A 16229-nucleotide genomic window follows, 5' to 3' on the forward strand; every position below is an offset into this window, starting at 1 on the left:
CCCAACCAGCAGTAATGCTTGCCCTTTGCCCCGATCCCTTAATGTCATGGTGGAGGATACAGATGTGTAAAGAAAGCTGATGGCACATAATATATGCTCAGGTTTTGTTGTGTTGGACCTGCACCCTTCTAATCCTAAAAGTGTGGCGCCTGAACCAAGGGTACCATCTGTTCAATCAGCTCTGCCACACTATCAATTTTGGCGCTGTGTATAACATAGTAAAACCTGTTATATGGCACACTATCAACCAGAATTCCCTAGTAACCAGGATTCTGGGGTCAGGTCTGTTTTTTGATTGGACATGTCAAACTCACCGGTAATAGTCATAAGCAGTCTGTCCTCTGGTCTCGGGAATCACGCTACCCTGGAGCACCGTCTCCTGCGCTGCTCACTTTTCCTTTCTGTACAGATCTGTCCCACCACTCATTTGGGCCAAAGTCGTGGTGTTACTCTGACACTCATTCAATGACAGGTAAAAGGTGAAAACCTGCCACCTTTATTTTTCAATAAATTGATGACAGTTTCCACACGAGAAAAAAGTTTTAATTCATTACATTGCTGCCTTACATGTTGGAACCAACAGTTTCCTTGCTCATCCTGCTGTGAAGATCTTTAACACTGGCAACTAGACTTGACTTTCTAGAAATACTATTGTTTAGAATTTTAGAATGATGGTCTCCAAAAATACCAGGGAACGGTTTTAATAAAATTAATTTGCATGTTGAATTTATCAACATAAATAGTGAAGTGGTAAGATTTTGGTATTTCTAAGTCAATGTAAATCAAGTTCATTGATTTTGCAACCACTGAATTTTTCTTAGCGGCAATTTAAATGAAAACCTATAGTGGATAAGCTGTAATGCCAAGATTTTCTGTAAACATTGAGAGAGCTTATTTTATTTTATTGAGACCTAAATGCAAGATGGGTACTATTTATGGTATTTATGCTTATTCCTTGAGTCACAAATGACTAGTGAATTGGATGTTTACCTCAAACCCTGCATATTCACGTTCTACAATATGTGAAATGGGTACTGTTAAGCATTGTAGAGCTTGCTATTATGTTATTTACAGCACAGAAGGAGGCTATTCTGCCTATCATGTCCACACAGGCTCCCAAAGAGCTACCCAGCTAGTCCCAATGTCCAGTCGATTCTCCGTAGCCCTCTAAATTAACCACTTTCAAATGTGTGTCGAGCTCTCTTTTGAAACCTCCTATGGACTGCACTCCCACCACTCTGCAAAACAGCGCATTCCATTTTATGATGGTTTGGATCAGTTAGCTCAAAGGAGAAAGAAATCTTGGATAACTTGCTTATGCCTGATATGATAATTACCTTTCCATAATGACCATTCTTGAAGTAATGACTATTTCTTTTCTAAAATTTGTATTTTGAAAGGGAAAGGAACAATGACAATCTGGTTCACAGAACCACCGAGAGGTTTTCAAACAATTTCATTTTTAGGTAAATCAGATTATTTTTGTTTGGTGAATTGGTTACAGCAAATGCAGGCTGAAAATGATCACAAAAAGTAAGGAGTAGAAAGTTGAAACAATTTTTCCCTGTTTTAATAAGATATTAGTACATGATTTCCTAAAAGTAACCTAAATAGGTGATTTAAAAACATTAAGAAAGAACACAACTTTTATTTATAGTGTCATTCAAAAACTCCTGAAAGCACTTGAGGAAAGTGAGAAGGATATTTGATGATTGAAAAATAAAAATAGGAAGTGGGAAAGAGTAGGCGGAGAAATGGATCGGAATTGGATAGTTTGAGTCAAAAAGCTGACAAAGGCATGATTTTGACCTAATGGCAGCCTCCTGTGCAACAATGTCTTTGTAAGAATAAAAAAGATATAATTATGGCTATACACGGTTTTTCTCAGTGATTTCGATAAAACTGCAATTGGATAATATTAACAGCCTCATTGAATTTTAAGATTCAATGCATTAAGTGTAAACTAGTTGCTTGGATTAATGATTTTGCTGTTAATTAAAAAATGTTACAGGATAATAGAAAGAGCAGGATGAGGAAAAAGGGGCAATAACTGGGAAGTTATTTTGAGTCTATTTTACATTATACACAAACAAGAAACAAGCATACTAATTTTAAAAAGAGGTATGGGGTGTCATGTGATGTGAACATGGGAGCGGCTGCGTTTTCACGAGCTCCGGCTCTGCTCATCTTTTAATCTGTTGTTTCATCCTAGTGCACCTTTCGTATTTGTCTTTTCTTGGTGTCCACACATGTCCCAAGAAGTGTGTGGCTGGTGTCGCTATAAGAACGTGTCTAGATAAAATGCTTAAATCTTTGTTTGTCCGTGACGACTGGGATGGGCCTTTCAGTGGCACAGTTGCTGTTGAGCGGCCCCTGGCTTGGTGGTGCTGTGTGCGTTGGCGGGTGATGGCTGCCAATTGCTCTGGCTGCACATCTTGACTCTGCGGTTCAGGTCGTCAAGACTACATTCCAAGAGTTGTGGGATATTTCAATGGAGGGGCATAGAGAGAGCTCTGTCATTGGTGAGGGGCCACCTCTGCAATGTCACAATCCTGCTTGTGGGGGGGGGGGGGGGGGGGGGGGAAGAAAGAGAGAGTTGCTGGAGATTTGGGGCTGGCTTCTTATTGCCTGGAGTCAGAGTGGTGTCCTTTGTTGTTTGGATGGCTGGGTCTACTCTTCATTGACGTGTCATGTGATTGCTCAAAGCTGGGGGTCTGGGCTGGTTGCCAATTTCCTGTCCACTTATTTAGGTTTGATGGCTCCAGTTCATCTTTTTCCCTCGAGAGGTGGTTCTTTCACTCTGTCCCTTACTTTGTACTTGCTTTCCTCTGAGTTACTTCAGGTGAAATTTTACCTTGATGTTTGTGGAAGATGGTTGTTCTTTGTCCCTGGCTTATTAGGTGTATGTCCAGCTTGAGCTCCCGTTTTATGGTGGTGCTGGCATTTAAATTTTTTTTTTTTTTTGCTGAGCTGGGTCCTTGTGGTGGTGTGGGGGGGGGGGGGGCAAGCAGGGCTCCTTCCCCCACTTTCTTTGACTGGGTTTGAGGTTATCCTGTCACTCTGATTTGGTTGGGAGGGAGTCTGCTTGGTGGTCAGGTGGTCTGTTCAGTTTTGGTTGTTAGGTACTTAATGTCTGCTATGCACCTGGGATCCAGTGCACTGGCTCTGCTCTTTACTTTTTTCTTCTTTCTCTACGGGAGCCCCAGGATCTGAGAATAACTTGGACCTATCGCTGCTGGTCCGCTCTCCATAATTTTGTAATCTTACTATTATTGTCTGTGCTGTCCTGAGCCTGGATGGGGGTTTGATTGTGTTGTGGGGTATAGTGTATTGTAATTCCCCCCCTTAGTGCTGGGGCATTCGTGAATTTTCTCTTCCTTTATGTATTGATGTGTATGATGGATCTGTGTTGACTGTATCCTACATTGGTGATTTTTTTTTCCCCCTTTTGCTTTGCTGAGCTATTTGTAAAATGTAAAAATCAAATTTAAAAAAGGTATAAGGTATAGCAACATAGAAAATAGCAGCAGAAGGAGGCCATTCAGCCTTGGAGCCTGCTCCGCCATTCATTATGATCATGGCTGATCATCACGTTCAAAACCCTGATCCCCCCCCCCCCCCCCCCCAAAACCACCATATCCCTTTCTCCCTTTAGCCCCAAGAGCTATATCTAATTCCTTCTTGAAATTATACCGATTTGGCCTCAACTACTTTGTGGTAGAGAATTCCACTGATTCACCACTCTCTGGGTGAAGAAATTTCTCCTCGCCTCAGTCCGAAAAGGTTTCCCCCTTATCCTCAAAGTGACCCCTTGTTCTGTACTTCCCCACCATTAGGAACATTCTTTTTGAATCTAATCCTGTTAGAATTTTTAAAGTTTCTGTCATCCCCTCTCATTCTTCTAAACTCAATGAATATAATCCTAACGAATTTAGTCTTTCCTCGTATGGCAGTGCTGCCATCTCAGAAATCAGCTGCACTCCCTCCATAGCAAGAACATCCTTCCTCCGGTAAGGAATCAAAAGTGCACACAATACTCCAGGTGTGGCTTCACCAATGTCGTATGCAATTGCAGTAAAACATCTCCATTCCTATACTCAAATCCTCTCACTATGAAGGCCAACATACCAATTCCCACTTTACTGCCTGCTGTATCTGCGCGTTTACTTTCAGCGACTGATGCACGAGGACACCAAGGTCTCACTGAGTATCCACCTCTTTCAATTTACAGCCATTCAAATAATAATCCATCTTTCTATTTTTGCTACTGAAGCGGATAACTTCAGATTTATCCACATTATACCGCATCTGCCGTGCATGTGCCCACTCACTCAGCCTGTCCATAACCAACTGAAGCATCTCTGCATCCTCCTCGCAGCTCACCCTCCCAACCAACTATCATCTGAAAATTTTGAGATGATGCATTTAGTTCCCTCGTACAACTCATTAATATATAATGTGAACAGTTGGCGTCTTGGCACAGATCCTTGCAGTACCACACTAGTCACTGCCAATCAGAAAAAGACCCATTTATTCCAACTTTTTGCTTCCTGTCTGCTAACCAGCTTTCTATCCACTACCCATAATCCCATGAGTTTTAACTTTACATATCAATTTTCTGGGCGACATGTTGCTGCAGTGATAAACTTGTTGATGCACAGCTTTATATTTGGTGAGAGAGAGATTAACAGCAACTTGCATTTATGCATGTACCTTTCTAATGTATTAAAATATCCCAAAGTGCTGTGCAAGAGGTATGAGGAAAGGGAACATTGAGCCAGAGAGGAAGATGGGGATGGTCAAAAAGCTGGATCAAAGAAGTGGGATTTAAGGAGGCTATCAAAGGTAGGATTGTAAGGGCTTAGTGGATTTAATAGTAGGACTGCAAGGATGATTGTTTATGTGGATGTGACACTCTTAAAGTATGAACAAAACCTTAAAAAATTTCTGAATGTTTATACGGTTACTTCAGCTCCCTTGGGAGATTAATTATGCTGTAACGAGAAAGAGAATTCATGGTTTCGTGAATTTCACCCAGTCGTATGCTCCCCTCCTCTTTGTTCCCTTTCCTGCTCTCCCACCCCCCCATTGCATCGGAGGCTTGTGTTATTTGGTGAGAGTAGAAAATCTTATGATGAATTGGTCGCTGAACATAAATAAATCTTAAACTACTAAAATAGGATTAAAATGTACTGATCTAAAGAAGCTGGAGTTTTAATTGTGGGTTGTTGTGATGCTGCTAACCACTTCAGTAGTTCACAAAACTAACTGGAAGCAGGGTATAGGTCTTGTGGACAGAATTAACTCCTATACAATGGGAGAGATCGGAAGGAAAGTAATTAGGCAAAGGCTTGGCAGGTTTGGTGCAGTGGGCAAGCGGAAGGATGGGACAGCATTTGAATAGATTGAGAAAATTGAGGGGGCAAAAAGACAAGTTTAAAGAGACATTTGGTGGTGCAGAGAATGCGACCCAGTAGTGCTTGATATGATCCTGCCTGCCAAATCTGATGATAATTTGGTAACTTGAAAGTCTTTATGCATTCTACTTGTATAATATTCAAGTCCTAGTCTAACTTGGAAAATTATTCTCTGACAGGCTTAAAATAATATGAATTAATTAATTAACTGCCCAGATAACCTACTTTAGTGCTGCTATCCACAATGCAGCTGTGAAAATATAAAACCATTTTCAAAAGTTTGGTATACTTCTGTTTTGTATTGGAGGAAAACTTATGAAGACATTGTTGGCATAGGAAAGCCCCCCTTGGGGGAATAAAAGGCAGTTTATGTTTGAGGAACTTTGAGGATCAGGCAGGCACTTCAAATCTGCTCTTGACTTCTCATTGTTGAATAATGTAAGAACATAGGTAGGCCTTGTGTAGCACAGTAGAAGACTTTCATTTCATTAGCCTGTAAGGTTTAACTCTGTGATACTGAGTCGCAAATGATCTTCACTTTTGGCAGTGATGGTAATATCTCATTTCAAGTCGGCAAGACCTAACTAAAAGGAAGTAGATTATCGTAACATTTTAGAGGAAGTGAAGAAAAGGAAAGAGCTTAAACATTGGTGAATTTTGCACGTTTCATTCGTTCATAAATAACATAAAGCATATATTTCAAGTCTTAACCATGTTTATTTTGGGCATAGTATGGTCATGTAAGGCCATCATTTGTGTAATTATATAGTCTGGATACATTTCTGCTCTTCTAAGTCTATAATCCCAACAGAGTTAAAATTAAAAGGCTTTTTAAGAAGGCATTATTCAGTTTTTAAATAAATAGCAAACATTGGTTGTCTGGGTAATATCATTTATCCCAGTTAAGAAGATACTTCAATTTGATTTGAGTTCAACAACCATTTAATGAATTACACAAGATTTAGTTGCTGCTAATTGGAATATTTGAAGATTCTGCTTCAAAGGAATAAATCCATTTTAAAATGAAATTTAAAAGAGAAAATGGGTTCTCATCGTCATTGTCCTTTGTTGAGTAATCAATTCAGTTTCATTGTTCTTGTGAATGAATTGCTGTTGATATAAGTGCTTAGTATGTATTTACATTGAGATTTGTTCAGAAGTTCATCTCTCAGATACTTTGAGAGGAAGGGGGAAAGAACGCTGTGCTGCAAATTAGTAATGCTGATTTAAATTTATGATGTCCTATATCGTGAAATACATGTTTTCCATTGGCCCTGATTCAACTACGAATCGCAAACCCTTGAGTCACAGTTATCCATTGCCAGAATTGTTTGAATCTTATGGGACAGTTGCGACATATACATAACCATTACTATACATCGTGTTCTATGTTTTAAAATTTGATCCCTGTGCCCCAATTACTTAATATTTCCTTCATATCTCTGACATGATCAGTTTCCATTGTGTTAAAGGTGTGCTGTAGATGGCCATTACTATGGTTTTCTCTTGTATTGTAATGCTGAAAGAGGTAGGACCTCACTTCAAGTATTTTAACTTTAAAAATTTTAACTTTTAGCCACTTGGTTCTGCTCCACAAAAATCACTGTTTTTGCACAGTAACTTTAAACCAGAATTGATCAAATTTGTTGTGGACAATGATGTGATTGATGTCCTGGCATGTGGCTGATATAAATTGGTTAAAATTATAGTACATAATTTTGGCATTTCTAACAGTTGCTTGATTTTTATGAGCACCAAGTTTCTCTCTCCAAATTGGGCAAATCATTAAAAATTCTTTTTCTTCTGAATCAGTCACAAGCTGGAAAAATTAAGTTTTCTGAAACAAACACATGTAATTTGACTGAAAATGGATTTTCAGGTGGAGGATGCTTTAACTCTGGATTTGTGGTGCTAAATTGGAGCGCATAAGCTATTTGTGTTCAACGTAATATAAGAATAATGTATTAATGTAGGACTGTAGAGATGATGCCTCAAAACTGGGAGAATTGGTACACCTGTACTGCTCCCATATCAGCCCCAAAGTGGATCCTTTTGATCTTCAGCTGAATGTCCCATTAGTGAAAGCGTAGTAACTTGTTTCACTGAAGGTCAGAACCAGATTTCTTGCCTTGGCCGTTCAGCGTGTACAAATTCTTTTGCACTACATATTTTCTAAAGTAAGGAGTTTAGGTTAAATATTTGAAGTCATTCTACTTATTTTTTTTCTTTTTCCTCTCCTCCTGAAGATTCAGAATGGGAAGAGATATATGGTATGTGTATATTTATGGTCTGTTTGCCCATTGCCTTGATTTTTGTGTTTGCTGTTTGTGTGAAGATGGTGGTTTTACAGTTTTTTTGCCCCCGGTGCATTCATTTTCTGTTGCATGTTTTATGGCATTCAAAACAGTATGCGAAGTACATTACAATTCTAAATTCAAGATGTATACGATATGAGTCACTAGTAGCATGTGCTTTTATAGCCAAGCCATTTTCAAGTTTGAGGTAATATCTCTGTCTTTTTAATATGGAAGTAAATTCCTTCATTTTATATTCCTCTAGTTTTCAACTTTTGATCACAATAAATATCTGGTCAGTGGCAGAATTTGTTTGACTTCCTGGATGAACGATTGAGATAATATTCAAGGAGGCTCTATGACATTGCATAATACACACTGTTTTGCTGTACCATGATGTTTAGAAGCATCTGAATTGAAATAAAATGCATGTTACTTTTTTTTAGTTGAACAGCAAGCAAAGATTATCTGTTTGCTTGATGCAATTATCTTAAAGCCATGCTTCTGAGAAAAATATTCCAGTGTTGGAGTTTAAGGTTTTACCATGTGTCGCATGTATTAACTCAATGATTTTTAGAAAATAGAATTTTTAAATGGCTTGTGCTGCAGATACTTTTGTCTGAGCTCTAGCTTGTTCGATAGCATTATAAAAACTTACGGCATTTCAAACTAACTTTCTTGGAGTGTAAGCTTTGAATTGTTTCTGTGGCATGGTGGGTTAGATATGAATTATGCTACCTTAAACATGTCTTTGTGGTAGACTGAAGCATGTCTTTTCAACATAAATTGAGTGCAAATGTCCATTTTATTTTAATTTTAATTACATTTTATTTTCTGCCTTGTCTTCTCCCTTCTACTTATTGCCTCATTTTTTCCCCTTTCATCTTAATGTTAGACATTCTTGTTGGTTTTTCTCAGTGTAGTTTATATAGCTAATGTTGGTGCGCTGTGAGTAAAACTAGGTGGTACCTTTTGATAAAACTGTTAATTGAGGAAATCAACTGCAATTTAACATTGCTGACCTTATTTAGTTCCTTTTTGCGTTTGTGAAGTATCGGAGCTTCAAATCCTTGGTGATTATCAGTTGTGATTCAATTGGAAAAATGCAGGCCACAGTGATCTTTATAGTCCACCAGTGGTGCATTATCATCAGACTTGAGACTTCTGGATAATTTGAATCCAATGTTATTTCAGATGGGGGAGACAGATTTGAGGCTGGACAAACCGGATGCAAAATTGTAACCCTAGGTGTAAAGTTATTGCAGTAATCACTAAATGTTGATGTAGCAGAAATAGCATTCTTTGATTTTGGTTGGCATGTTGATCAGAGGCCATCAAGCAATTACAGTGCTATGTGGGGGCACTAGACCTTTTGGGAGGCACAGCTGAACTGCTTTAATACCTGTTGTGCACTGCCTGTAGAAAGATGATATTTTAAGTATCGATTTAACAAGAACTCTGCCAGTTCCCACCTAGTTTGTGAAAGTAATAACTTTGTCAAAGAAACAACTTAAAATTTGTAACTTTTTTCTTTGTTTTTTGAAGATTCATGTAAAACCCTGGTTAAGTACTGTTAGAGACTAGAAGTATCTATCAATCCAATCTTTTGGACCCCCCCCCACCTCATAAAGGATCAGTGGATGGAAGTGCCCAGTGACAACAGAAACACAAGACTTGTTATCTGTAAATAAAGCTTGCCTGTAGTTATCTTTATTTTAAGATTTTATTTTATTAAGTGTCCTCTACAGATCCAAATTGCTGTTTGGTTTAACCTTAAATGTTATTCCTGCTTCTGCTTTCCAAAAAAATGTTTGGGAAAGGAAAAATAATATTATAGTATTGGACAATGCTACAGATGCACCTGCACACACTTTAGAACAGTGCCATTACATCTGTGTTTCAGGCACACATCACGAGACATTTACCCTGTAAAACTTTTGAGTTTAGAGACATTGTGCTACGATCCCAGTTGATGTTATAACTGGACTGGAAGATCCCAGAATGGAACCCTGGCTCAAAATACCGTAACTTCTACCTGTTTAAAATAAAACGTGGAAGAACAGTCAGAGGACTGTTAATTTGTTTTAACAAAAATAATATTTACTAAATATGAAAAGTTGGATTATTATACAAAATCCTTTTTACTCTTCCCCCTTAGTTTAATAATTACACACGGGTTTTAGGATTAGCGCGGATTGCAAAGTGCATCTTGAGCTATAATAGTCTCATTAACATGCAAAGTTTATTTAAGCGCACAAGATGACGAGTCAAATCTCTGTTCTGAACCCCTCTGAACTCAAGTTGGTGTCTGCAGATTTCTCATCTGAATTCCCCCAGATAATTTAACAACTACTCCAGTCCAGACTTTTGCGCCAACCCTTTTAGGATTTCTTTGCCTTGACAGTTGTCCAAACTGTTCATAATTCCTTTAACACTCTATTCTCGGATTCTTGTTAAAATGGCATCAAATGTCTAATTTACCTCTGAAGTCTGCGGTTCCACTTTCAATCTGGTTCCTGCAAATGTCTCTTTGATCTTTTAAAAAAACCTTTCATTGATAAATACCCTGGTTTCTGTTCGCTTAGCGGCAGTAGTCTTAAATGTTCTTTCCGTCTCAATTCCCTGGTTATCTGGACTGTAACTGACTCCTTTGAGGACTGCCTCGCTGCAGCTCCCTTTTCCTGTCCAGCAGCTCCTGACAGAGTTGAGAGGTTCACTCCTTGATGTTTTGTCTCCAACTGTCAACAAATTTAGCTAAAACTAAAATATTAAAGCTTTTTTATCCTTACACAGACCGCCAGTTGCTAAGCAACACCTAGTTCTATTTATTCTTCATGCCAGAACGCCCTCTAAAACATAATCAAATCACAGTTGGAACTTAACCAACCCCCACACATACAAACACCGTTGCCCAGTGTGAATCTGACTATAGATATTACCTTTCCAGCCAGAGAAACATTAAATTAAACCCACGTAAAACTATACCTTATTTTGAATGTTTATCAATATAACTCTTTTAACTAACTTTTTGTTGTCCTAACAATAAAGCACAAATAGTACAAATGATAGCACAACCCTCCCACCCCATTATAAGAAGGACTGTGATTTTCCACAGTAATGCTAATGCTGTGGAAGGCTATAGTTATGAACAGCGATTTTATATACTGGGATTATTGCAATGGTAACAGGCAAAGTTGATTATATTTAATAGACATTTTAAAAATTGGTGCATTTTGATTAAAATGTTTTGTTTTATTCTTGAGTCAGCGTAAGGGGGTTATTGATTTTGTAAGATAAACTGACTTGATGGTGATCAAAGAACAAATAATGCGTTGGTCATGAGGTTACTGATTGTGGTGATATACAATTTCACTTGTTGGCTTACAGTTTCTCCTGGATACATAGTTTTGTGCACTTCGCAGTATCGTGATACCACATTAAAAACAGAATTATTCTTCTTTATGATTGCAAAACTTGGGTCTGCACAATAACACTGCTGTGCAGTTGTCACTTCTACCACTTATGGAGAGGTGTGCATCAGCCACAGGATGGTAAGTAAAAGGGAGGGTGGAACGTAAAATTATAAAGCAGGGAAAAGGTACAGGGAAAGCTGTTGGGCCTAAAGGCTGACAGATTCCCACAACCTGATGACCTGCATTCCAAGGTCTTACAAGAAATGACTGCAGAGATAGTGGCAAAATTGGTGATAACCATTAGAAATTCGTTGAATTCTGAAAGGGTCCTAGAAATTGGAAAACAGCAAATGTAGTAATAATAATCGCTTATTGTCGCAAATAGGCTTCAATGAAGTTACTGTGAAAAGCTCCTAGTCACCACATTCTGGTGCCTGTTTGGGGAGGTCAGTATGGGAATTGAACCCGTGCTGCTGGCCTTGTTCTGCATTACAAGCCAGCTGTTTAGCCCACTGTGCTAAAACACCTTTATTTAAGAAAGGAGGGAATTATAGGTCCGTTAGCTTAATGGCTGCCAGAGCGGCACGGTGACCCAGTGGTTAACACTGCTGCCTCAAGGCACCGAGGACCTGTGTTCGACCCCAGCCCGGGGCATTGTCTGTGTGGAGTTTGCACATTCTCCCCCTATCTGTGGGTCTCACCCCAACAACCCAAAAGATGTACAGGGTAGGTGGATTGGCCGCGTTAAATTGCCCCTTAATTGGAAAAAAATAATTGGGTACACTAAATTAAAAAAAAAAGCTTAATGTCTGTCATAGGGAAATAGCTAGAATTAATTATTAAGGAGGCTGTAATAGGGAACTTAAATCATTAATGGGATCACGCAGCGTGAGCATGGTCTTTTGAAGGGAAAACCATGCTTAGCTAATGCTTGAAAAAAAATTATTATTTGAGGAATCAACAGGCAAGGGGTACATGTAAAACAAATGATTGATAAGATGCTAAATCAAAGGTTAGTACACAAAATAAGAGCTCATGGCGTGCAGGTAATAGCATGGATAAAGGATTGCGTGGGTAATGGGAAGAAGAGAGTAGTGATAAATGTGTCTTTTCAGGTTGTGGAATGCCACAGGAATCCGCGTTGGGGCCTCAACTTTTTACAATCTATATCAAAGATTTGGATGAGGAGCCTTGGCAGCTAAATTTCCCAATGGCACCTAGTTGCGATGAGGTAAAGAGTCGACAAAGGGAAAGAAATAGGTTAGTTATAGATAAGTGAGTGAACAGATGGAGTAAGTGAACTTGTCCACTTTGGGAGGAAGAATAGAAAACCAGTGCACTATTTAAGTGGAGAGCGATTGTAGAGCTCTGCAGTACAGAGGGGTTTGGAAAGCTTGGCATGTGAATCCTAAACTGTTTCTATGCAGGTACAGCAAGTGATTGAGCAAATGGAATGTTGCTGTTTATTGCAAGGGGAATGGAATATAAGAGGATCGTTTTGCTGCAATTGAACAGGGCCTAGGGAGACCACATCTGGAATACTGTGTATTGTTTTGGTCTCCTATTTGAAAATAAAGATGTAAATACATTAGAAGCAGTTGAGAAAATGTTCACGTGACTCATTTCTGGGATGAAGAGCTTATCTTTTGAAGAAAGGTTGAATAAGTTGGGTCTATACCAATTGGAGTTTAGGAGAATGAGAGGTGATCTTATGATTACTGAAACCAAGATCCTGAGGGGACCTGATAGGATGGATTCTGGGTGGATGTTTCCTCTAGTGAGAGAGACTAGAACTAGGCGACTCAGTTAAAAAACACAAGGTCTCCCTTTTAGGATGGAGATGAGAATTTCTTTCTGAGGGTTGTTAGCATGTGTAATTCTTTCCCCCAGAAAGCAGTGGAGGCTGGGAAATTAAATTTATCCACATCTGAGTTAGACAGATTTTTGATGGACAAGGGAGTCGAGGACTATAAGTCAATCAGATCAACCATAATCTTATCGAATGGCGAAGTAGTCTCAAAGGGCAAAATGGCCTATTCCTGCACCGCAGTCCATATGTTGTCCATATGCATGCGGTCAAATAGGTTCCCTCAACATCTGATGCTGACCGATCAGCTTTTTGTCACAAGGTGTTGTTGAGGTAGAAATGGTTACTTTAAAGCAAAATTTGATGAATATTTGAAGCGGGAGAGGATACAATAAAGTCCAAAGATGTGCAGGTTAGGTGGATTGGCCATGATAAATTGCCCGTAGTGTTGGGTGGGGTTACTGGGTTATGGGGATAGGGTGGGGGTGTTGACCTTGGGTAGGGTGCTCTTTCCAAGAGCCGATGCAGACTCGATGGGCCGAATGACCACCTTCTGCACTGTAAATTCTATGATAACATAGGGAACAACAGCAGTGATTAATTTTAGATTAATTAATTTTGCAAAGAGCAGGCAGTGTGTTCAAGATGGCTGCCTCTGTGTTGTAAATTAGTGTGGGTCTTTAGTTCAGTGTGAGCTGGAAAGGCCAGCAGTTACTGCCCATCATTGACTTTTCTTGGAAAGGTGATGGTGAGCTGCTGCTTTGAACTACTGTTGCCTTGTGGTGACAGTATTCCTACAGTGCAATTGTAGGATTTTGACTCTGCAATGATCAAGGAACAATGGTAAAAGTGAGGCTGTTTGGTGACTGGAGGTGGGTGGGTCCCATGCTCCTTCTCTCCTTGTCCTAGGTGGTAGAGATTGTGGGTTCGGAAGTGTTGTTGAAGAAATCTTGGCAAGTTACTTGTGCATATTGTCAATGCTACTACATACTCGTGCGCCAGTGGTGAATGGTGTGCTCATCAAATGAATAAGCTGTTGTCAAACATCTTGTGGTGTTGGAGCTGTGCTCATTAGGCAAGTAGAGCATATTCCACTATACTCCTGCTTATGTCTTGAAGAAAGGCTGAAGGGAGTCATGAAGTGAAGCACTTGCCTCCACTCCCCAACAAACCTTCCCCTCCCCTTGGATGTTGATCATGGGGCATTTGAAGGTTGTTACAATCTGTTATTGGAAGATGGTTATTGCCTGGACTTAAAAGACATAAATGTTATTTGCCACTTGGCCTGAATGTTGTCCAGGTCTTGATGCATGCCAGCACTACTTTGTTATCTGAGAAGCTGCAAATAGAATTACGCAGCAATTAGCGGTAAATGTCTCTTCGGGGGGTTTAAACTAATTCAGCAGGGGGATGGGAACCTAAATTGTAGTCCCAGTGTACAGGATGTTGAGAGTAGTGAGGTCAGGGATAGGGTTAAAAGTTCGAAAGAGGGCACCGGCAAGCAGGACGCTGGTTTGAAGTGTGTCTACTTCAACGCCAGGAGCATCCGGAATAAGGTGGGTGAGCTTGCAGCATGGGTTGGTACCTGGGATCTCGATGTTGTGGCAATTTCGGAGACATGGGTAGAGCAGGGACAGGAATGGTTGTTGCAGGTTCCAGGATTTAGATGTTTCTGTAAGAACAGAGAAGATGGTAAAAGAGGGGGGGGGGGGGGGGGTGGCATTGTTAATCAAGGAAAATATTATGGCGGTAGAAAGGACGCTTGAGGACTCGTCTACTGAGGTAGTATGGGCCGAGGTTAGGAAGAGTAGAGGAGAGGTCACCCTGTTGGGAGTTGTCTATAGACCTCCTAATAGTTCCAGAGATGTAGAGGAAAGGATTGCAAAGATGATTCTCGACAGGAGCGAGAGTAACAGGGTAGTTGTTATGGGGGACTTTAACTTTCCAAATATTGACTGGAAGTACTATAGTTCGAGTACTATAGATGAGTCAGTTTTTGTGCAGTGTGTGCAGGAGGGTTTTCTGACACAGTATGTAGACAGGCCAACAAGGGGCGAGGCCACCTTGGATTTGGTACTGGGTAATGAACCGGGCCAGGTGTTAGATTTAGATGTAGGTGAGCACTTTGGTGATAGTGATCACAACTCGGTTATGTTTACTTTAGCAATGGGCAGGGATAGGTATATACCGCAAGGCAAGAATTATAGCTGGGGGAAAGGCAATTATGATGCTATTCGGCAAGATTTAGGATGTATAGGATGGGGAAGGAAACTGCAGGGGATGGGTACAATCGAAATGTGGAGCTTTTTCAAGGAATAGCTACTGCGTGTCCTTGATAAGTATGTACCTGTCAGGCAGGGAGGAAGTTGTCGAGCAAGGGAACCGTGGTTTACTAAGGAAGTTGAAGTACTTGTCAAGAGGAAGAAGAAGGCTTATGTTAGGATGAGACATGAAGGCTCAGTTAGGGCACTTGAGAGTTACAAGTTAGCCAGGAAGGACCTAAAGGGAGAGTTAAGAAGAGCGAGGAGAGGACACGAAAAGTCGTTGGCGGATAGGATCAAGGAAAACCCTAAGGCTTTCTATAGGTATATCAGGAACAAAAGAATGACTAGAGTAAGATTAGGGCCAATCAAGGATAGTAGTGGAAAGTTGTGTGTGGAATCAGAGGAGATAGGGGAAGCGTTAAATGGATATTTTTCGTCAGTGTTTACACTGGAGAAAGACAATGTTGTCGAGGAGAATACTCAGGTTCAGTTGACCAGGCTAGATGCAATTGAGGTTCAAAAGGAGGAGGTGTTAGCAATTTTGGAAAATGTCAAAATAGATAAGTCCCCTGGGCCAGATGGGATTTATCCTAGGATTCTCTGGGAAGCCAGGGAGGAGATTGCAGAGCCTTTGTCCTTGATCTTTATGTCGTCTTTGTCGACAGGAATAGTGCCGGAAGACTGGAGGATAGCAAATGTTGTCCCCTTGTTCAAGAAGGGGAGTAGAGACAACCCTGGTAATTATAGACCTGTGAGCCTTACTTCGGTTGTGGGTAAAATGTTGGAAAAGGTTATAAGAGATAGGGTTTATAATCATCTTGAAAAGAACAAGTTGATTAGCGATAGTCAACATGGTTTTGTGAAGGGTAGGTCATGCCTCACAAACCTTATTGAGTTTTTTGAGAAGGTGACCAAACAGGTGGATCAGGGTAAAGCTGTTGATGTGGTGTATATGGATTTCAGTAAGGCGTTTGATAAGGTTCCCCACGGTAGGCTATTGCAGAAAATAAGGAAGTATGGAATTGAAGGTGATT

The 16229-nt window shown here is 40.0% G+C and overlaps 1 protein-coding gene across 16 annotated transcripts in view; it reads left to right on the forward strand.

Moving 5' to 3' along the window:
* ankhd1 (ankyrin repeat and KH domain containing 1) overlaps positions 1-16229 on the forward strand; it is a 249829-nt gene that overhangs the window by 67959 nt on the left and 165641 nt on the right. For 11 of the 16 annotated variants that reach the window (XM_038795714.1, XM_038795716.1, XM_038795719.1 and 8 more), the window contains exon 3: positions 7664-7687. The exons of the other annotated variants lie outside the window; for them this stretch is intronic. In XM_038795714.1, coding sequence (XP_038651642.1) covers positions 7664-7687 — 24 coding nt within the window. The remainder of the gene's footprint in view (positions 1-7663; positions 7688-16229) is intronic. 16 annotated transcript variants of the gene reach the window in all.

Source organism: Scyliorhinus canicula, chromosome 4 (genome assembly GCF_902713615.1).
Source record: "Scyliorhinus canicula chromosome 4, sScyCan1.1, whole genome shotgun sequence".
Lineage (NCBI taxonomy): Eukaryota > Metazoa > Chordata > Chondrichthyes > Carcharhiniformes > Scyliorhinidae > Scyliorhinus > Scyliorhinus canicula.